The sequence below is a fragment of the Phyllobates terribilis genome, unplaced genomic scaffold, assembly GCF_046119375.1.
Source record: "Phyllobates terribilis strain yellow unplaced genomic scaffold, ASM4611937v1 Scaffold_5__5_contigs__length_657084704, whole genome shotgun sequence".
NCBI classification, from domain to species: domain Eukaryota; kingdom Metazoa; phylum Chordata; class Amphibia; order Anura; family Dendrobatidae; genus Phyllobates; species Phyllobates terribilis.
Window position 1 is genome coordinate 18,314,355 of NW_027362765.1, and position 22,881 is coordinate 18,337,235.

The 22,881-nt window shown below is 46.2% G+C and overlaps 1 protein-coding gene across 1 annotated transcript in view; it reads right to left on the minus strand.

Annotated features, from left to right (window-relative positions):
• Positions 1-22,881, minus strand: part of LOC141270845 (uncharacterized) — a 75,203-nt gene that overhangs the window by 36,215 nt on the left and 16,107 nt on the right. Inside the window, exons 8-11 of the mRNA XM_073680942.1 lie at positions 9,284-9,350; positions 7,263-7,404; positions 7,020-7,167; positions 6,729-6,943 (exon numbers count right to left, since the gene is read on the minus strand). Coding sequence (XP_073537043.1) covers positions 6,729-6,943; positions 7,020-7,167; positions 7,263-7,404; positions 9,284-9,350 — 572 coding nt within the window. The remainder of the gene's footprint in view (positions 1-6,728; positions 6,944-7,019; positions 7,168-7,262; positions 7,405-9,283; positions 9,351-22,881) is intronic.

Here is a 22,881-nt window from a genome sequence, read left to right on the forward strand (position 1 = left end):
TTCAAACATGCCACAATCACTCCTATCCTAAAGAAACCATCCCTTCACCCGACCTCCATGTCCAGCTATCATCCCATATTGCCTCCAAACTCCTCAAACAGCACGTCCATATTATACTTTCCTCTCACATCTCATCTAACTCATTCTTTGGCAACCTAGAATCCAGCTTCTGTCCCTACTACTACACCGAAAGTACCATAACCAAAATTACTAACGACTTACAGTCATGGTTGAAAGTTTTAGCACCCTTCAAATTGTTCCAGATGATTAAGTATTTCTCCCTAAAAATTATTGAAATTTCACTTGTTTCGTTATACACGTTTATTTCCTTTGTGTTTATTGGAACAACACAAAAAAACAAAGGGAAAAAAGGCAAATTGGACATAATTTCACACAAAACCCCAAATATCTGCCTCTCTGGCCCAGATGTCACCTCTCTGTTGTCCAGAATTCCATAGTGTCTATCAACCATATCATCCTTCTTCTCCTTTTGCTTCCAAAATCTCAATGTGGAAAAAACTGAACTCATCATCTTCCCTCCAGTTCACCTAACTTCCCTACCTGATCTATGTAGCATCGGCGTCTCTGCCCCCAGACAGGCAGAGACGCTGTCCCCCTTACCGCCGCGCTCCTGGCCCGGCGTCTTCCGGCTCTCCTGCTGCTGCCGGCGCGCGCAGCTTCCCGGGCACTGTGTATAGGGCGCGCTCTCCCTCCCTCTTAAAGGGGCTGCGCGCGCCGTCCTAAGGAGTCCCCGGCCAATGGCCGGAGGACTTCTCATATAAAAGGCACCTTCTCCAAAATGGAGGTGCCCTTGAAAGGTTGTAGCTCTGTGTACTTACTCTGCTTCAGCCCTCAGGTCCCGCTGCCAGCCTGACTACCAGTTCAGCCCACCAGCCTGACTACCAGTCCAGCCCACCAGCCTGACTATCAGTCCAGCCCGCCAGCCTGACCACCAGCCCAGTCCGCCAGCCTGACTACCAGTCCAGCCCACCAGCCTGACTACCTGTCCAGTCCGCCAGCCTGACTACCAGTCCAGCCCGACAGTCTGCTCACAGCCTAGCCCGCCAGTCTGTCTATGGGCTTGGCCAGTCCGCTTATCCGGAGCCTTTACCTGCCGTGCCTACCAGTCAGCCTACCTGGAGGCTCCTGCCAGTTACCCGTGGTGTCTGCCAGTCCGTCTACCAGCCTACCGTGCTCATCTGCTGTACCGGTCAGTCCCTTCCTTCTGACCCGTGGGAGTCACCTGCTCTCATATAAGGACTGGCCCAGAGTAGCACCTGGTCCCTCTGCTCGGTCCTTCCCTGGTTCACGGAGTCGATTAAGCCGCCGTGCGACCTTGGTCAGTCCGAATTGATACCTAGTTACGCCCCTCTGGTCCCTCCTTGCACCGCAGCAGAGGTTCAACCACCCGGATCCATAACAGTTTGCTCGGGCCATGGAACCCGGTGGCCCCCAGGCTCCTTCACTTGCTGACCTGTACCAGGAGGTTTCTCATCAGAGATCCCAACAGGAAACCATCCAGACCTACCTGCGGTCTGTCAACTCTCGCCTGGACATGCTGTCCGTCCCACCTGTGTCCGCCTCGAGCCGAGCGGCACCCGCTTACGCGGCGCCTCTGCCTAACAGTGCCACGGCATCCAGCTCTGGACCCCGGCTCTCTGCGCCTCCTCATTTTGGGGGTGACCCTGTCTTATGTCGGGGTTTTCTGAACCAGTGCACGCTGCACTTTGAACTACTGGCACATCAGTTTCCCTCCGACCGGGCCAAGGTGGCGTTCATCATGTCTCACCTCACCGGGGAAGCATTGGCATGGCTAAACCCTCTATGGGAGAGAGCGGATGCCCTGGTGTCCGATCGTCCGGCTTTCCTCACTGCCTTTCAGAAGGTCTTCGATGAGCCCGGACGAAGGACTTCTACTGCCTCCTCATTGCTCCGTCTCAGCCAAGGGAGTCTCACCGTGGGCCAGTATGCCATACAGTTCCGTACCCTCGCATCTTAGCTTGCCTGGAACAACGAGGCCCTGGTGTCCACCTTCTGGGAGGGTCTTTGCAGACGGATTAAGGACGAGCTAGCCGGCCGGGACATTCCTACCACCCTGGATGACCTGGTGTCACTAGTTACCCGGATTGACATCAGTTTCCTGGAACGAGCTAAGGAGACTACCCGGGAGAGAAGATTTCCTCGTCTTGCTCCTGTTTTCCAGAAACCTGCCTCCCAACCAGCAACTCCCCAGGCACGCTCGCCCGAACCCATGCAAATCGACCAGACCAAGATGGTCAAGTCTCGCCAAGAAACACGCCGAGCTGAGGTGAGCTGTTTCTACTGTGGTAGTAAGGAGCACCTGATCCGTTCCTGCCCGGTGAAGCCGGAAAACTCCAGTGTCTAGGACCGCTCGGAGAGGTCGTCCTAGGCAAGAGTAAATCCTCTTCGTCCTTGACTCTATCCGTTTCTATTTCCTGTGGAGAGACCCGCTTCTTTGAAAAAGCCCACATGGATTCTGGAGCCGCTGGGAGTCTCATTTCTCAGTCCCTTGTAGAGAAGTATCAGATTCCCACCAAACCTCTGGCCGAACCATTGGCAGTCACTTCCGTGGATGGAAGACTCCTTCTGGTGACCATCTTGCTCGTCACAGAGCCTGTAAGGCTATGTGCCCACGATGCAGAAATGAAGCAGAAAATTTCTGCGGCGTTTCTGCATCTCCCTTGCCAGAAAAACGCATGCGTTTTTTGACGCGTTTTTACGCGTTTTTGACGCGTTTTTTCATGCAGATTTTACTTGCTTTTTTGTTGCATATCTAAAGCGTTTTTGAGACCAAATAAAGTTTATTTAAAAAAAAAAAAAAAAGGGAGAAATTCTGATGTCATTTCCTAGTTCAACCCCTCTTCACCATTTTGCTTTTTGTAAGAGAAAAAGATGCCAGAGGAATTGCAGCCCCTGCGGTGCAGCAGACAATGCCTTTTGCTGCTGACTTGCTTAAATCTCATGCACTACTACGTTGAGCAGGTAATATAAAGTAGATCTTTTTTTGTGTTACATTATTTGTATGTAGTGTGTGTACTAACCTATTTTGTTATATAGGAGCGGTTAAGGAGGAGAAGACGACCCAAAAAGATGTGGGTGCACCCTATCTTGCTTGAGCGTGCGGACAGGGGCCACTTCAATCTTCTTTACCAGGATTTAAGGAGGTAAGATATATGTTCATAAAGTCTAAGGTCACACGTGTATACCTTTTTTTTTTTAACGTTTTTGCTTGTATACTCTGTCACAAAATTATATTTTAATCCTATTTTTTTTTTTTCTACAAAGTTTTCCGGAAAAATTTCAACAATTTTGCCGTCTGAATATTACCGCATCATTTGATCGTCTGCTAAGCATTATTTCTCTTGACCTGGACTACCAAGACACCGTAATGCGAAGGGCCATCTCTGCTGAGGAAAGGCTGCTCAACACCTTGCGGTAAGTTGAATGTTATATGTTTTTTATTATTTTTTAGATCTAAGCAACATATGCTGCCATGGGCAGAAAAATTATTGATTCAGTATTTCCACATTATGTTGTTCAGCTTTTATTTTTTTCTCCGATTTAGGACAATAGTACATTTTTATAATAGAAACACCTCAGCAATTCTGCACTTATCAACCATAGCCAGTTTCACATGTACACATCTACAGCAACTTCCCAAAAAATGTTATAGAGATCCGTTCCCCGTGTGTCGTGTGTGTTTTCCGTGTTGTACTTGTGTGCATTACGTGTGCTGCACCTGGATCACATGGACGGACTTCTGCGAGTCAGCACTTCAATCGATAATCCCAGGAGTCGGTGCTGAACGCTGCCCTCATCATGGTTCTCTACTGGCACTGTGCTCAGCACCAGCAGGGACCATGATGGGGGGTTAGTATTGTGTCCCCCAACTGTAAAAATTAAGAATAAAGTAATAGCAATCATTATGTCTCTTGTCTCCGGTATGTCTGGAAACTGTCATCACTCTTACCGGAGAAACTGATTAGTTAGTTAGTCACCCTGTGGTGATGGCTCCCCTGTGTCTGTGTACCTAATTTTGGCTTTACCATGAGATCAGCATGCACACAGATCAGATTGAAAAGGTCACTGATGTGTGAACTCTAGAGCGAACATCGTAGGCAAACACACACACAAAATGAAAACAGAATAGAATTGATGTGTGAACTCAAGAGCAAACAAAATCTGAAAAAACAAATACTAAAATGTGTGTCCAAACCCACCCCCCCCAAAAAAAATAAGCCGATCGCTGGAATAGTATTTTGTAATAGTCAGTCATTTTTAGCATAGTAATCAGAATTACTGTTGGCTTGTATTTCTTTCTATGGCTTTTCTAATTATCTATTTTTCCTTTTCAGGTTTTTGACCACAGGAGAGAGCTATACATCACTGCACCTCCAATTTCGGGTTGGTAAGTCCACCATTTCCAGAATTGTGAGGTGCACATGTAGCGTCATCTGGCAGAAGTTGCAGCCCATTGTGATGCCTTCCCCAACCGAGGAGACTTGGCTGCAGGTCGCAGCAGGTTTTCAAACTGTGGCCAATTTCCCCAACTGCATAGGTGCTGTTGATGGCAAACATGTCAGAGTTCAGCAGCCACCACGATCAGGATCACGCTTCTTTAATTATAAGAAGTATTTTTCTGTGTTCCTGATGGCGGTGGCTGGTGCACATTACAAATTTGTTGCCATCGACGTTGGTGCTTATGGCAGTACAGGGGACTCTCGGGTGTTTAGATCATCACAGATTGGGCTGCAAATTCTTCAAGATGGTGGAACGCTCCCAGCCCCAAGACCTTTGCCGGGTTCCACACATCCAGTTCCTTTTGTGATGGTATCGGATGAGGCATTTCCCTTACAGACCAACCTGCTGCGCCCATACCCACGGAGGGCACTGGATGACCGGCGGAGGATTTTTAATTATCGGCTGAGTCGTGCACGCAGATATGTGGAATGCACCTTTGGAATCATGTGTAGTCAGTGGAGGATCTTTCACACTGCCATACAGTTGGATACGGAGACCGTTGACACTGTAATTAAGGCATGCTGTGTACTCCACAACTATGCTCGTGAGTACAGCACTGAACAAGATGAGGAGTCACAGCTGTGTGAATTAATTACAGTTGTCAACTCTGGTCAGGGAAGGACATCCAACTCTGGTGCCAGGGTGAGAGAAACCTTCGCTGACTACTTCATGAGTGCTGAAGGTGCCGTGCAATGGCAATACTCCTATGCCGGTGTTGAGCAGCCTGACCAGCAGAGAAGATCTGATCATCAGTAAAGAAGAACTTCCTGTCTTCAATTTTATCGGAAAAATGTTTAAAAAAGTTTTCATAAAATAAAAAATAAATGTTGTTGAAATTGTAATTTGTCACCAATATTTTTTTAATTCCCACATTTTAACTATTGTTTTAGGACCATACGTCCACGCAAAAGTGAACAACCCACAAGTATCAGTGCCTGGAAATTAGCGTTACTACCTAGAGCGCTCTTCCCAAGTACTGTCTGCTAAAGTGATCCCTCACCATTGTTATTTGCTTGCGCAAAGAGCAGAACTAGCAAAAAACAGTGTTGAGAGTAGTATCCATCCAAAACTTTGTTGTGGTCAAAAATATCAAAGTATACTTCGAATTTTAAAATGACTGTAGACAGTCGACCACACACGTAGAGTAGGTGAAAAAAAATAAACATTAAGTGTTCCTCTGACCTGCGCTATTGTGAGCACAGATCGGGGGACCACTTTTTCAGTTAAACCAAATCAAAACACATATACACTTGAAAAGTAAAATGAACACATAGATTAACAATTTTTTTTTTAATAAACAATATAGAAGAAATTTAAATATTTTTAAAACACAAAACAAAATACTTAAGTGAACATTTATTTGGACAAACATTGCCCATAACTTGTTAATAACACATTGGGTACGGCAGAGCTGTCCTGTCATCAGTTTAGGACCATAAAATACGGGCAGAACCTGTAGGCTGTTTAATTATATAAAACTAAACACCTTTTATTACATTCCCCTACGCCTGAAGCCTGGTATAGGTGACAGTAGAAAAGGTGTTTGCTAACTTTTTATAAAAAAAAAATGAGTATCTACCAACCTACAGGTACTGCCTGTATTTGCTAGGGTCCAAAAATGAGGACAGGGAGGGGTAAATGATTTACCTATAAGTTATGAAATTGGGGCTCAAAGCCGTACCCAGAGAACATTTCTTGGCTAAAACTAGCATTTGGGGATGGTCCTCTGAGAAAAGAGGAGCCACCAGGGGCCATTTGTCGACAATAAGTTGCTTCGGATTGTTCTGGCCGGTATGCTTCAACCTGGACAAAACACTGTGATGCTGCTGCTGGTGGTGGTGGAGTCACACTGGGATTAAATAAATTATGAATGACATTAACTATGGCTGGGGTTGATGGCATAACTGATGCCCCATCAATCGCCGTTAACAGAGCATTTGCTGTTGTAAGGTAAATGTTCTGCTTCTCTCGTGGCATGGATCGGAGGCGGCCAGCTATGGATAAGCCAAATAAATCGAGGGGATCCTCCTGGCATGTCCTTTCCACAAGACTGAGGGTACGTTTTGTCAGGGCTTCAAACAGACAACTCGCACCCAAGTGGCTTTTAGACTTTTTTTTGGTCGCCCTTCTCGGTGCCACGGGACGAGCAGAAGCAGACCCCGTCCCAGTGGGCCTCGACACATCACCAGTAGAGCCACCGGCAGCGCTTGGACCAGGAGCAGCAGTCCCCAAAACGGTGTCGATGTCCACTTGAGTGACGGAATAACTTGCGGGACAACCATCATTGGCAGAAGCAGATGTCTCAGGCGATGCAAGATGGACAATTGGATGTAATTCCTCCTCTTCTTCTTCCGTTATTGGGTGGGTAAGTGTAGATGGGACACTGATGTTGCCTTCAGTTCTTAAAGAAAAGGTTAAAAACCCTGTTAATAAAATTTTTTTGTAAACATTGCAATCAATATTTATTGCGAAATTACCTCCGCAAACTCCTGCTGCTTAGCATGAACGCAAGCTCATCTGCATATGGTAATTTTCTTTTACGTGGCGATGCGCCACTTTTCACCGACTGGTGATACTTCACCAGCCGGTCGGTGACCGATCGCCATCGACTCTTCACATCACACACTGCAATAACAAAACAAAAACAATTTATTAACTTCTTTAACAACAAAAATTAAATTAAAAATAGATCTAACAAAAAGGTAAAAATCAATACTTACTAATTTCCTCTTGGGCATCACGATCCTCATTGATCCACTGGGGATAGATTTCCCGCAAGACAGAGGTCCAGGCGTCCTTTTTTCTCTGCTTGTCTTTATAACAGTCGCTAGCTCTGTCCCATATTTCAGGATATTTTTCAATCTATAGTGAATAACATGAATATTTTTTTTTTTTAAAAAAAAGGGTGGAATAAAAGAGTAAGAAAGAAAAAAAAAAAAAAACATTCTAACAAACAAACGAAAAACATATGACGATATCTCCACACACAACAATACCAACCCCTCACCTATATTGTACAGTTCTTTCACACGTCAATCTCCGGGACGAGTGGTGATGCCATTTTACACACATAACGGAGACCCACACACAGATGCATTCCAAAGCACATATCTGTAGTAATGTGGATATGTGTATGTGATCAATTAACCTTACAGCGTATGCAGGAGCTTTGAGTCAATGAACCTACATACGCTGTCCAAGAATCTTTCAGTTCAAGAAATAATTCTAAAAAAAAAAAACGTGGGCTCCAGCATAGTTTTAATAACTAGCAGAGGGAAAGCAGACGGTTGAGGGCTGATGTTATAGTCTTGGAAGTAGGCAATAACCATGGCCCCTTCCCTTGCTATTAATCTATTAATACCAGCCCGCAGCAGTTAGCTTAGCCTTTACTGGCCATTGTACAGGGGGACCCCCACAAAAAAAATGACATGGGGTCCCCCTATAAGTTGTAGCCAGCAAAGGCTAGGCAGACAGCTGTGACCTGATATTAATAGCCAAGAAAGGGGCCATGGTTGTAGGCCCCCTCCCAGGCTATAATATCAGCCCTCAGCCGCCCCAGATTTGGCGCATCATATTTGTGCGCCAAATCTGGCGCTTAGCCTCGCTCTTCCACGCTGCCCTGGTGCGGTGGCAGGGGGTAATAGTGTTGGGGTTCATGACAGCGCCAGCTGCCATGAAGCCCAGGTTAGTAATGATGGGCGTCTATAAGACACCCCCATTACTAACCTACAAAGTGTTAAAAAAAAAACACAATACACCCAGAAAATTTATTTTTTATTTTAAATAAAACACCATTTTATTTAATTCTTAGTTTACTTAAAAAAATAGTTACCTGTCCACGTTCCTGCGCTGATCTCCCATGCACAGCTGTCACATCTGGAGATGGTGACAGCTGTCATGGCTGCTGTAAGCTCACGCTTCCGGGAACACGTCCGCTTCTGGCAGCGGCAGCCACTGACTGAGGTCACCGGAGTGCATTCAGTCAGCGCAGCTCCGGAGACCTCCTTTACGGCACTGCTGTACCGTGGGAATTTCTCACGGTACAACAGGGCCGTAAAGCAGCTTACCGGAGCAGCGGGGACTGAATTCCGGCGAACCCGCTTATGCAATGACGGGGCTGCTTTACGGCCCCATCATTCTAGCGGCGGCGGCGGTTCAGAGCGGTCACATTCTATGTGGCCTCTCTGAACTGGAGATCATCGTGGGACACTCGTGGACTACTACGGAGGGGTAAGGATAAGGTTGTGGTTTATTATTTTATATTTTATTACAGGAGATCGATGGCTTCGGGGAATTAGGTGTCTAGGTGAGTATAGGTGTAGGTTTTTATTTTTTATTTATTTTAGGTGGCGATCGGCGGGAACAGGTAATGATTTAATTTTCATAGGTAACCACTGGCCACCAATGAAAAAAACAGGGACAGTAAATAATATTGGGGGCAATAATACAAATTTAAAAAAAATTAAAAAAAAATAGTAAGAGGGACAATAATTTATGGGGGCTGGAATTTAATTTTGGGCCACATTTCCCATCGAGCGGCTCCTGCTGGCACTAGTGGACGGGGAACAGACATAGGCCGACGGGAGTAGTAGTCTCACATCGGCCTATGTCTCCCTGCTGACACCAGCGCACACAGACCCAACACAGACCCCACACAGACCCGACACAGACCCCACACAGACCCGACACAGACCCGACACAGACCCCACACAGACACATTCAGACACATTCAGACACTTACCACACTTATCATGAATCCCACGTTGAGATTCATGAGCTTGTACCACCCCACATTAGCAGCCATGATCCTGGTAGACGGGAATACTATGGGTTTCTCGTCTTCCTGGATTATGGGATGCTCATGGGATGCTCATGGGATGGCTGGAACGCCCCGACATGAGGTCACTTTCTATTTGATGCGGTTTTGTGCTACAAGACCGCATCAAATGCGCTTCAATTCCATCTTTTTACATATTTGCGGATTTGAAGCGTCCCAATGCAAGTCAATGGTGGCCATTCCGCTGCGTTTCCGCAAAATTAATGAACATGCTGCGGATTTTTTTGCGCTGCATAAACGCTGCGGAAAAATCCGCAGCATGTGCATTGACATTGCGGAATGCCATTGGGGACCATGGGGTGCGGATTACGAAGCGTTTTTGATGCGTTTCCGCTGCGGAAATTCCGCGGCAAAAACGCATTAAAAACGCATCGTGGGCACGCAGCCTAACCCTTCAGGTGGGAATGCTGCACTTGGATCTCCTTTCATGTGCAATCCGGACTCTCTCACTCCCTTTTGCTAGCCCTACCCTGGCTACAGAGACATGAACGCGTTCTGAATTGGCGATCCGGTGAGGTGCTCCGTTGGGGGCAGGATTGCCATGATACCTGCCTGGTTCCGGTTCGCTCAGCTCGACCTCCGTCTACTCCGGCTAATTTACCTGGTCTACTGGCACCTTACTGGTCCTATGCAGATGTCTTAGACAAGAAGGAAGCAGAGACACTGCCACCTCATAGGCCATATGATTGCCCTATCGACCTGGTACCCGGTGCCTCTCCACCCCGTGGGCGTATCTACCCCTTGTCGATGGCCGAAACCCGGGCCATGTCTGAGTATATCGAAGAAAAACTGGCTAGGGGATTCATCCAGAAATCTACCTCCCCGGATGGAGCAGTATTCTTCTTCGCAAAAAAAAAGACGGTTCACTACGCCCCTGTATCGATTATAGGGGACTCAACCAGATTACTATCAAAAACAAATACCCCCTGACACTCATCGTAGAGCTGTTCGACCGCCTTACAGGCGCGAAGATCTTCACCAAGCTCGATCTTCGTGGGGCATATAACTTGGTCCGGATCCGCCAAGGAGACGAGTGGAAGACGGCATTCAATACTCGGGACAGCCACTATGAATACCATGTGATGCCCTTCGGCCTCTGCAATGCTCCAGCCATCTTCCAAGAACTAGTTAATGACATCTTCCGTGACCTCTTATATTCATGCGTGGTGGTGTACCTGGATGACATCTTGGTCTTCTCTCCGGATCTACCCACACACCGGAGGGATGTTCGTCATGTCCTGCTTAGGCTCAGGCAGAATCACCTATACACAAAATTTGAGAAATGCCTTTTTGAGCAGACCTCTCTTCCGTTCCCGGGCTATATTATCTCTAAGACTGGTCTACGGATGGATCCCGAGAAGGTCTCTGCCATCTTAAAGTGGACCCGACCAGAAGGGTTGAAGGCGATTCAGCGATTCCTGGGCTTCACTAACTATTACCGCCTCTTCATCCCACATTTCTCTTTCCGGACTGCACCCATCTCTGCGCTCACCCAGAAGGGAGCAAATCCTAAGGAATGGATGTCCGAAGCGGAAGAGGCCTTCCTCTCCTTAAAACAAGTCTTCACTTCTGCCCCGGTGCTGCACCGTCCGGACTGCAACAAACAGTTCTTTCTGGAGGTTGATGCTTCCTCTTCTGGAGCCGGGGTGGTGCTCACCCAGAAATCTCCGCCCAGGAGAATGGTAACCTGCTGCTTCTTCTCCAAGCTCTTCTCCTCGTCCGAGCGCAACTACTCCATAGGAGACCGAGAACTGCTAGCCATCAAATTGGCGCTGGAGGAGTGGCATTACCTGCTAAAGGGGGCTCTGCACCCGGTGGTCATCTACACTGATCACAAAAACCTGGCATATCTACAAAATGCCCAAAGACTTAATCCGTGTCAGGCCCGGTGGTCTTTGTTCTTCGCCCGTTTCAATTTTACCCTACATTACCGCCCTGCGGACAAGAACGTTATAGCCGACGCTTTGTCCCGATCCTTCCTGTCTTCCGATCAAGAGGAGGAGCCTATGCATATTATCGATCCCTCCAAAGTGATGAATGTGGCTCCTTTGGATCTGTCTCGTCTCCCACCCGGTAAGACGTTTGTAACGGTTCCGGATCGTATGAAGGTTCTTCACTGGGGTCATTCATCTAAATTAGCCGGCCATGCCGGTCAGAGAAAGACCTTCCTGCTCATTACCCGGCATTACTGGTGGCCTTCCCTGTGCAAGGATGTCATAGACTTCGTCATGGCCTGTTCATCCTGTGCCCACAACAAGGTTCCCAGACATCTTCCAGCCGGCCGTCTCCTGCCTCTTCCCATACCTGCTGCCCCGTGGCAACGTATTGCTATGGACTTTATTACTGATCTCCCTGTTTCTGCCGGTTGTACTGTCATTTGGGTGGTCGCTGACCGCTTTTCTAAAATGGCCCACTTTATCCCTCTGCCTGGTCTCCCGTTTGCATCTCTGCTGGCAAAGGACTTCATCCATCACATCTTTCGTCTCCACGGCCTACCCCTCCACATTGTGTCTGATCGAGGGGTCCAGTTCACTTCGCGCTTCTGGAAAGCTACGTGTAAGCTGCTGGATGTCTCCCTGGATTCCTCCTCTGCTTATCATCCTCAGTCCAATGGCCAAGTGTAACGTATAAACCAGATCCTTACCAGCTTCCTCCGGCACTTCGTCAACGCTCACCATACCGATTGGGTAGAGCTCCTACCATGGGCCGAGTTCTCCTATAACAACCATGAGAGCAAATCTTTTTCCAAGTCCCCGTTCTTTGTGGTCTACGGTCAACATCCCCAAATTCCGTTTCCCATCTCCGCTTCAGTGGACAAACCTGCCGCGGAGTCCCTGGTCAGCGAATTATCCACTATTTGGGAGGACACTAGATCCGCACTTCTTCAATCCTCCAAGTGGATGAAGAGACATGCCGACAAGAGACATCAGGACCCACCTCAATTCCGTCCGAGAGACAAGGTTTGGCTCTCCTCCAAACATGTTTGTCTCAAAATACCCTCCTATAAGCTGGGTCCATCGGTCCATTTGAAGTCCTCAAGCAAATCAATCCAGTGGCCTACAAGTTAAAACTCCTGGCCACCTTATGAATTCCCAACTCTTTCCACGTATCTCTCCTCAAACCGGTTGTTCTTAATTCTTTTTCCGACGATTCAGGTACCCCCCCAGTTCCGGTCTCCGCTGAAGACGTCTATGAGGTAGAGAACATTCTGGCCACCAAGAGGGTAAGAGGAAAAACCTTTTTTCTGGTGGATTGGAAGGGGTTTGGCCCAGAGGAGAGAACTTGGGAACCCAGGGAGAACATCCACGCCCCACTTCTTCTTAAAAAATTTCTTTCAGGCCTAAAAAAGAGGGGGCGTAAATAGGGGGGGGTACTGTAGCATCGGTGTCTCTGCCCTCTGACAAGCAGAGACGCCGTCCCCCTTACGGCCGCGCTCCTGGCCAGGCGTCTTCCGGCTCTCCTGCTGCTGCCGGCGCGCGCAGCTTCCCGGGCACTGTGCTTAGGGCGCGCGCTCCCTCACTCTTAAAGGGGCCGCGTGGGACGTCCTAAGGAGTCCCCGGCTAATGGAGGTGCCCGTGCAAGGTTGTAGCTCTGTGTACTTACTCTGCTTCAGCCCTCAGGTCCCGCTGCCAGCCTGACTACTAGTCCAGCCACCCAGCCTGACCACCAGCCCAGTCCGCTAGCCTCACTACCAGTCCAGCCCACCAGCCTGACTACCTGTCCAGTCCGCCAGCCTGACTACCAGTCCAGTCAGCCAGCCTGACTACCAGTCCAGCCCGACAGTCTGCTCATAGCCTAGCCCGCCAGTCTGTCTATGGGCTTGGCCAGTCCACTTATCCGGAGCCTTTACCTGCCGTGCCTACCAGTCAGCCTACCTGGAGGCTCCTGCCAGTTACCCGTGGTGTCTGCCAGTCCGTCAACCTGCCTACCATGCTCATCTGCTGTACCGGTCAGTCCCTGTCTTCTGACCCGTGGGAGTCACCTGCTCTCATACAAGGACTGGCCAAGAGTAGCACCTGGTCCCTTTGCTCGGTCCTTCCCTGGTTCACGGAGTCGATTGAGCCGCCGTGCGACCTTGGTCAGTCCGAGCTGATACCTAGTTACGCCCCTCTGGTCCCTCCTTGCACCGTAGCACAGAGGTTCCACCACACGGATCCATAACAATCTATTTATCACAATAAACGACATCACGCTTTCCCCTGTGCCGGAAGTCCTCTGCCTTGGAGTAACCGGCAACTCTTCTTTGTCCTTCATACCACACATTCAAGCTCTTACTACCTCCAACTCAAAAACATTTCCAGCAAGTGTCCTTTCTTCATCCCTTAATCTACTAAAACGCTAATTCATGCCCTTGTCACCTCCCGACTCGACTACTGCAATATCTTCTTCTATGGCTTTCCTGCTAACACTCTCGCACCTCTCCAGTCCATCATCAACTCTGCTGCCCGAATAATCCTCCTCTCTCCGTGCTACTCCTCTGCTTCTCCCCTCTGTAAATTTCTTCTTTGGCTCCCAATTTCTCAATGTATCTAGTTCAAACTTCTAACATTGACCTACAAAGCCATCCATAATCTGTCTCCTCCATATATCGCCGAACTAATCTCCCAATATCTTCCCACATGTAATCTCCGGTCCTCCCAAGATCTTGTTACCTCCACATTCATACGTTCCTCACCCAATCACCTCCAAGACTTCTCCTGAGTCACCCATCCTCTGGAATTCTGAGCCCCAACACGTCCGATTATCCATCACATTCGGAACGTTCAGGTGGAACTTGAAAACCCATCTCTTCAAAAAATCTTACAGCCTACAATGACTTAGACAATGCCACCTCACCACCACCGAAGCAGCTGAAACCCCCCAACCTATTGTCTCTTTCTCCATTACCCTGTAGATTGTAAGCCAGCAAAGGCAGAGCACTCTCCTTATTGTACCAGTCTGTCATTCTTAGTTTGTTCATTGTAATTTATATTTTTATTTTGTATGTAACCCCTTCACATGTACAGCACAATGGTGCTCTAAAAATAAATAATAATAATACCTCCTTTCCAATATCCCTGATTCTATAAAGAATATTAAAAAATCAATGTAACGCTTCTTATTGGCTGCTGCTTGAGCTGCTATTCCACATCATTGGAGATCATCGACTGTCCCAACTATTTATAAGTGGAGTCTCAAGTTGAATGGAATAATGTGGATGAAGGAACTTGGATGGCCGATTAACCCTTTTACCCCCGAAGGATGTTTGCACGTTAATGACCAAGCCAATTTTTACAATTCTGACCAGTGTCACTTTATGAGTTAATAACTTTGGAACGCTTCAATGGATCCCACTGATTCTGAGAATTTTTTTTCGTGACATATTGTACTTCACGATAGTGGTAAAATTTATTTGATATGGCTGGCATTTATTTCTGAAAAAATCAGAAATTTGGCGAAAATTTAGAAAATTTCGCAATTTGCAAACTTTGAATTTTCATGCCCTTAAATCAGAGAGATATGTCACACAAAATAGTTCATAAATAACATTTCCCACATGTCTAATTTACATCAGCACAATTTTGGAAACAAAATATTTTTTTGTTAGGAAGTTATAAGGGTTAAAAGTTGTCCAGCAATTTCTCATTTTTCCAACAAAATTTACAAAAAGATTTTTTTTGGGGACCACATCACATTTGAAGTCACTTTGAGGGGCCTTTATGCCAGAAAATACCTAAAAGTGACACCATTCTAAAAACTGCACCCCTCAAGGTGCTCAAAATCACATTCAAGAAGTTTATTAACTCTTCAGGTGCTTCACAGAAATTTTACTTTAGAATCAAATTTTTTTATTTTCGCAAGGGTAACAGTAAAAAATGGACCTCAAAATTTGTTGTGCAATTTCTCCTGAGCACGTCGATACCCTATATGTGTGGAAAAAACACTGTTTGGGCACACGGCATGGCTTGGAAGGGAAGGAACGCCATTTGACTTTTTGAATGTAAAATTTGCTTGAATAATTTGTGGATGCCCATGTCGCATTAGGAGAGCCCCTGATGTGCCTAACCAGTGGAAACCCCCTACAAGTGACATGGAAACTAGACCCCTCAGGGAACTTATCAAGATGTGTGGTGACTTGTAGTGTTGAGCGAGTATGTTCTATTAACCCTTTCGCCGAGTATGCTCAGGCCGAGCTCCGAGTATTTACAGCTGCTCGGTGATAAGGTTAAATCGCTCCCGTGTGCATGATTTGCAACTGTTTGACAGCTTTATTACATGTGAGGAATGTCTATTTCTTACATATTCCTCACATGTAATAAAGCTGTCAAACAGTTGCAAATCATGCACACGGGAGCGATTTAACCTTATCACCGAGCAGCTATAAATACTCGGAGTTCGGCCCGAGCATACTCGGACAGAACATACTCGCTCAACCCTAGGGTGAGCAAATTGAACCCCCAAGTGCTTCACAGAAGTTTATAACATTGAGCCATAGAAATAAAATTTTCACATTTTTCCCACAAAAATGTTTTTCACCTTCAAATTTTGCATTTTCATAAGGGTAACAGGAGAAATTGCACCATACCATTTGTTGTGCTATTTCTCCTGAGTAAGCCGATACCCCATATGTGGGGGAAAAACACTGTTTGGCACACGCCAGGGCTCGGAAGGGAAGGCACGCCATTTTACTTTTTGAATGTAAAATTTGCTTGAATAATTAGCGGACGCCATGTCGTGTTTGGAGAACCCCTGATGTCCCTAAACAGTGTGAACCCCCCACAAATTACCCCATTTTGGAAACTACACCCCTTAAGGAACTTATTTAGATGTGTGGTGAGCACTTTGATCTCCTAAGTATTTCACAAAAGTTTATAACGTAAAGCCGCGAAAATAAAAAATCACTTTTTTGCACAAAAAAAATTTTTAGCCCCAATTTTTTTATTTTCACAAGGGTAACAGGAGAAATTGGACCACAAAAGTTGTTGTACAATTTCTCCTGAGTACGCTGATACCTCATATGTGGGAGAAAACTACTGTTTGGGCGCACGTCAAGGCTCGGAAGTGACGTTTTGAAATGCAGACTTTGATGGAGTGGTCTGCAGGCGTCATGTTGCGTTTGCAGAGCCCCTGATGTACCTAAACAGTGGAAATGCACAACAAGTGCCCCCTTTTTGGAAACTAGACACCCAATGAATTTAGATGTGTGGTGAGCACCTTGATCCCCCAGATGCTTCACAGAAAATTATAACGTTGACTTGTGAAAATAAAAAAAATCACATTTTTTCCACAAAAATGGTATTTTAGCCAAAAAAAATATTTTCACAAGGATAACAATAGAAAGTGGATCCCAAAATTTGTTGTGCAATTTCTCCTGAGCATGCAGATACCCCATATGTAGTAAAAGACTACTTTTGAGACACAGTGCAAAGCTCAGAAGGGAAGAAGCGCCATATTGGAGTTCATATTTAGCTGGGCTGGGTTGACGGTGCCATGTCACATTGGCAGAGCCCCTAAGGTGCCAGAACAGCAGAACCCCCCATAAAAGACCCATTTTACAAACTATACCTCTCAATGAATTCATCTAGGGGTGCAGCGAGCATGTTGACACCACATGTGCCTCACAGAATTTTATACCATTGGGTGGTGAAGAAAGAATAATTCCATTTTTACCACCAAAGTTTTGTTTTAGCCCCAGATTTTACATTTTTACACTGGGAAATGGGTAAAAATGGCACCAAAATTTGTCCCATAATTTTTGCTGAATGTAGAAATACCACATATGTGGCTGTACAGTACCGCCTAGCCACACAGTGAGACTCCGGAGGGAAGGAGAGCTATTTGCCTCCTGGAACGCAGATTTTCCTAGAATAGTATACAGACTCCATATACACAGCTCCTAAGTGCTAGAAGAGCAGAATCCCCCCTCAAGTGACCCCATTTTGTAAATTATATCCCTTTGTAAATTTATCTACAGGTGTGGTGATGATTTTAACTACATGGGTGTTTTCCAGAAACAAGCAGCAGTGGATGCTTCTGAGTGAAAATTGCAAACTGCCTTTGTAGTGACCAGTACGTTATGTCCAGCTCGTGCTTCTAGAGAAACGCACTCGTAAATTAGGCCATCTCTCATCGCTATGAAATGCCAAACATGTGGACGCTAACTGCGGTTTAGGAACACAGTGGGGCTCTAAAGGGAGGTGGGCATTTGTATTTCGGAGCACAGAATTTGCTTAATTTCTTGTGGGGGTCAAAGGCCATTTTGCTTTTCCAGGGCCTTTGTGCTAATAGTAACGTGAAAACCCCCTATATTTCCATTAACAGATGACAGACCTGAGTGGGGCCTTGCTTTTTTTGTGGATTGAGTCGAAGATTTTATTGTGATCCAAATTGTTATGTAAAATAAATAAATTTCAACTGAATGTCTGTCCGAGGATGTTCGTTCAGTAACTGAACCAGCAGAATCCGGCCGCTGGGGCCTTTCTGCTCACTGGGCCCCATATGCCAGTAAGGGCAGTAATGCTCTGATGGCAGCCCTGTTTGACAGTTAAAAATGGAAATGTATGTTGGTAGTCCTATCAAAGACAGGATGTGGTGATAGGAATACAAAAGGATACCACTTAAGTGACACCTGTCCTGAGAAACCTGTTCTGTGCATTAATAGAATATCCCACATACATTAATTATTAATTTATTTTTCCATTTCTTCTTATAATCTACCACCTACTTTCACCCTGATGTATTTCACACAACCTACATATGCCACCATCTTATAAATTCAAGTACAAGTTAAACTCCAAATAAAACTACTAAGTCTATTCTATGTAAGGTTTCTGCTATTTTCTCACCACAGAAGAGCTGCTAATGCAACTAAAATACTCATAAACCATTCCAGCAAAATCTGCACTACAAAACAGAGCTCCTTCCCTTCTGAGCTCTGAGGTGTAGAACAAAGAAACAGTGGAAGGCGCTTCCACTCAGATGCATTGAGGATCCAGGGGTATAGATGGATTTGAGATTTTTAATTTTAAAAACCTAACAAAAAGTTGCTAGATAAAATATAACACAATGCGTTTTGGATGACTAGCCTTCATCAGGTGTATACCTGTTATGATCCATGCAGCCTATTTATACTTTTTCATTACTATTAGTGGGAGGGGCTTGACTAATAGCACATTGCACTTCCACCATTACCCATTCCCCTAAAGGTGATGTTAGTAAGTTGGAATGAACCGCTGCTGTGAACTGTCTGGAGTCAGCAGCCAAATGGCAACTTGACAACTTGCACATGATACTCTGAACAACTGTTAGGTGTTGGTCTGGTGCTGGATTTGAAATGGTTCCAGGACCTTCTGTGGTCTCCCATTTCAGTCCAGCCAGGGCTGATGCTGCTCAGCATCACCATCAGCCCCAATGCCTAGCAGGTCTGCAAGCCCTGTTTGTCTCCCAGGTAGTTGTGCCTAGCAATGTTAAGCCTGGGTTGCAGAGTGAGACAGGGCTTGTGGAATCTAAGTCCAGGTTTTGCCGCACTGAGCATGTCCGTGACCTGGCGGCTCATGAATGGTGGGTTGGCACCCACCTGACCCAGTGACCTGGCACCGACTGATTGGTTCACGGGTAACGTCACCAATAGCGCATCGGTGGGCAGGGCTTAGTCTTTAAAAGGCCCGCCCACAAAGATGGCGACGTGCTCGGATCATTCGAGCTGGTAGTTTGTGGTGTGCATGCTGAAACTCTTGGGCTCCTCTAAGAGCCATAGCTTTATGCAGGCAGGTAGCCATATAGAGCGGGTCTGCTCAGTCCGGTAGCACGCCGGCTGAGTGCACGAATACCTGGCGGGTATCACACCCACATACTAGCGCCGACTGCTATAGCGTAGCGCCTGTACCAAAGACAGGGCTACTGCTTCTAGTCTGGTCACACGTCTCCCTGCGGTTCTTGGAGATTGTGTGAACCGCTTTAGCGCCAATCCCCATAGCGTAGCGCCTGTATCAAAGACAAGGCTACTGCTGTTCCCACGGTCGCACGTCTCCCTGCGGTTCTTGGAGATTGTGCGAACCGTCTTACCCTTCCGTGTGCCTTAACACGAAGGGTTAAGATAATTGTTAGGTGCGTCGCCGGTCGCTCTCTCCTCTGTGCAGTTAACGGAGATAGAGCATACTGCTTTACCCGGTCCGGTGTGCTGTTAGCACGGACGGGTTATCTGTTTAGTTGTCGCTTTTCTTTTCTACCCGGAAAGTGTTCGGCAGCAGTCCATTAGGCTGCATTGCGGACCCCGGGGTCGGTTGCGTTCCATTTAATTAAAGTTGTCTGCAACCGCCCTCCTAACAACAACAGAAGCACAAAGCCACACAAGTTCAAGTACAATGCAATGACAAAATGTTAAAACATCAGAATGATCCGAACATATGAACATTAATACAAAAGATAAATGTTGCTATATCTCTGCCAGCTTACTTCATGGTCTCTAATGTGAATCTAAAATTTCTTAATTTCAAATCTATTTTTTTCCCCATACATATATACACTACCGTTCAAAAGTTTGGGGTCACCCAGACAATTTTGTGTTTTCCATGAACACTCATGCTTTTATTTATCAAATGAGTTGCAAAATGATGAGAAAATATAGTCCAGACATTGACAAGGTTAGAAATAATGATTTTTATTAGAAAGAATAATTTTCTCCTTCAAACTTTGCTTTCGTCAAAGAATGCTCCCTTTGCAGCAATTACAGCATTGCAGACCTTTGGCATTCTAGCTGTTAATTTGCTGAGGTAATCTTAAGAAATTTCCCCCCATGCTTCCTGAAGCCCCTCCCACAAGTTGGATTAGCTTGATGGGCACTTTTTGCGTACCATACGGTCAAGCTGCTCCCACAACAGCTCAATGGGGTTGAGATCTGGTGACTGCGCTGGCCACTACATTACAGATAGAATACCAGCTGCCTGCTTCTTCCCTAATTGGATGAAATTGGCTCCAATCAAGCTCTGTCCACAGGGTATGGCATGGCGTTGCAAAATGGAGTGATAGCCTTCCTTATTCAAAATCCAATTTACCTTGTACAAATCTCCCACTTTACCAGCACCAAAGCAACCCCAGACCATCACATTACCTCCACCATGCTTGACAGATGGCGTCAGGCACTCTTCCAGCATCTTTTCAGTTGTTCTGCGCTCACAAATGTTCTTCTGTGTGATCCAAACACCTCAAACTTTGATTTGTCTGTCCATAAAACTTTTTTATAATCTTCCTCTGTCCAATGTCTGTGTTCTTTTGCCCATATTAATCTTTTCCTTTTATTAGCCAGTCTCAGATATGGCTTTTTCTTTTCACTGAAGGCCAGCATCCCGGAGTTGCCTCTTCACTGTAGACGTTGACACCTGCGTTTTGCGTGTACTATTTAATGAAGCTGCCAGTTGAGGAGCTGTGAGGTGTCGATTTCTCAAACTAGAGACTCTAATGTACTTGTCTTGTTGCTCAGTTGTGCAGCGGGGCCTCCCACTTCTCTTTCTACTCTGGTTAGAGCCTGTTTGTGCTCTCCTCTGAAGGGAGTAGTACACACCATTGTAGGAAATCTTCAGTTTCTTGGCAATTTCTCGCATGGAATAGCCTTCATTTCTAAGAACAAGAAAAGACTGTCGAGTTTCACATGAAAGTTCTCTTTTTCTGGCCATTTTGAGAGTTTCATAGAACAAACAAATGTAATGCTCCAGATTCTCAACTAGCTCAAGGGAAGGTCAATTATATAGCTTCTCAAATCAGCCAAATTGTTTTCAGCTGGGCTAACATACTTGTGCAAGGTTTTTCTAGGGTTTTCTAAACATCCATTAGCCTTCTGACACAGTTAGCAAACACAATGTACCATTAAAACACTGGAGTGGTGGTTGTTGAAAATGGGCCTCTATACAGTTATGTAGATATTGCAATAAAAACAAGACGTTTGCAGCTAGAATAGTCATTTACCACATTAACAATGTATAGAGTGTATTTCTGATTCATTTAATGTTAGCTTCATTGAAAAAAAAAGTGCTTTTCTTTCAAAAAGAATGAAATTTCTAAATGACCCCAAACTTTTGAACGGTAGTGTATATCTAATATATATAATCGTCTTATCCCGTCTGTCTGTCTGTCTTTCCAGGAAATCCCGCGTTGCTGATTGGTCTGGCCACGGCCAATCAGCGACGCAGGATTTCAGAAAAAGATGGCGGCCATTAGCGGCTCATCTGCGGGACGGAGGTCAGCGGCGACGGAGCCGGGAGATGAGCGGCGCTAGCCGCTCATCTCCCCGCTGCTGGCAGCCCAAGTACCCCGACGGGCGGCGCCGCTGACCTCCATGTGGCTACCGTCGGGAGATCAGCAGATTGGCCCGCTGATCTCCCGACGGCAAGTGTGAAGGGAGGGACGGCGCAGCTGCCCGGTCCTCAGTAATACGGTTCGCTGAGTGGTCGCGGCCGCCGGCCGCAACCAATCAGCGAGATTGGCTCCAAGTTTAAACACCGCTCCGCACAGAGGTCAGCGGTGACCAGATCAATGCCCCACAGAGTTCTAGCAGCAGACACATCTCTTCAACAACTGTTAAGAGGAGACTGTGTGCAGCAGGCCTTCATGGTAAAATAGCTGCTAGGAAACCACTGCTAAGGACAGGCAACAAGCAGAAGAGACTTGTTTGGGCTAAAGAACACAAGGAATGGACATTAGACCAGTGGAAATCTGTGCTTTGGTCTAATGAGTCCAAATTTGAGATCTTTGGTTCCAACCACCGTGTCTTTGTGCGACACAGAAAAGGTGAACGGATGGACTCTACATGCCTGGTTCCCACCATGAAGCATCGAGGAGGAGGTGTGATGGTGTGGGGGTGCTTTGCAGGTGACACTGTTATGGATTTATTCAAAATTGAAGGCATACTGAACCAGCATGGCTACCACAGCATCTTGCAGCGGCATGCTATTCCATCCGGTTTGCGTTTAGTTGGACCATCATTTTCAACAGTACAATAACCCCAAACACACCTCCAGGCTGTGTAAGGGCTATTTGACCAAGAAGCAGAGGATGGGGTGCTACGCCAGATGACCTGGCCTCCACAGTCACCAGACCTGAACCCAATCGAGATGGTTTGGGGTGAGCTGGACCGCAGAGTGAAGGCAAAAGGGCCAACAAGTTCTAAGCATCTCTGGGAACTCCTTCAAGATTGTTGGAAGACCATTTCCGGTGACTACCTCTTGAAGCTCATCAAGAGAATGCCAAGAGTGTGCAAAGCAGTCATCAAAGCAAAAGTTGGCTACTTTGAAGAACCTAGAATATAAGACATATTTTCAGTTGTTTCACACCTTTTTGTTAAGTATATAATTCCACATGTGTTAATTCATAGTTTTGATGTCTTCAGTGTGAATATGAAAATTGTACAGTCATGAAAATACAGAAAAATCTTTAAATGAGAAGGTTTGTCCAAACTTTTGGTCTGTACTGTATATGGATAGCTAGCTATATAGATATACAGATACATATAAATATGTGAGATATATAAT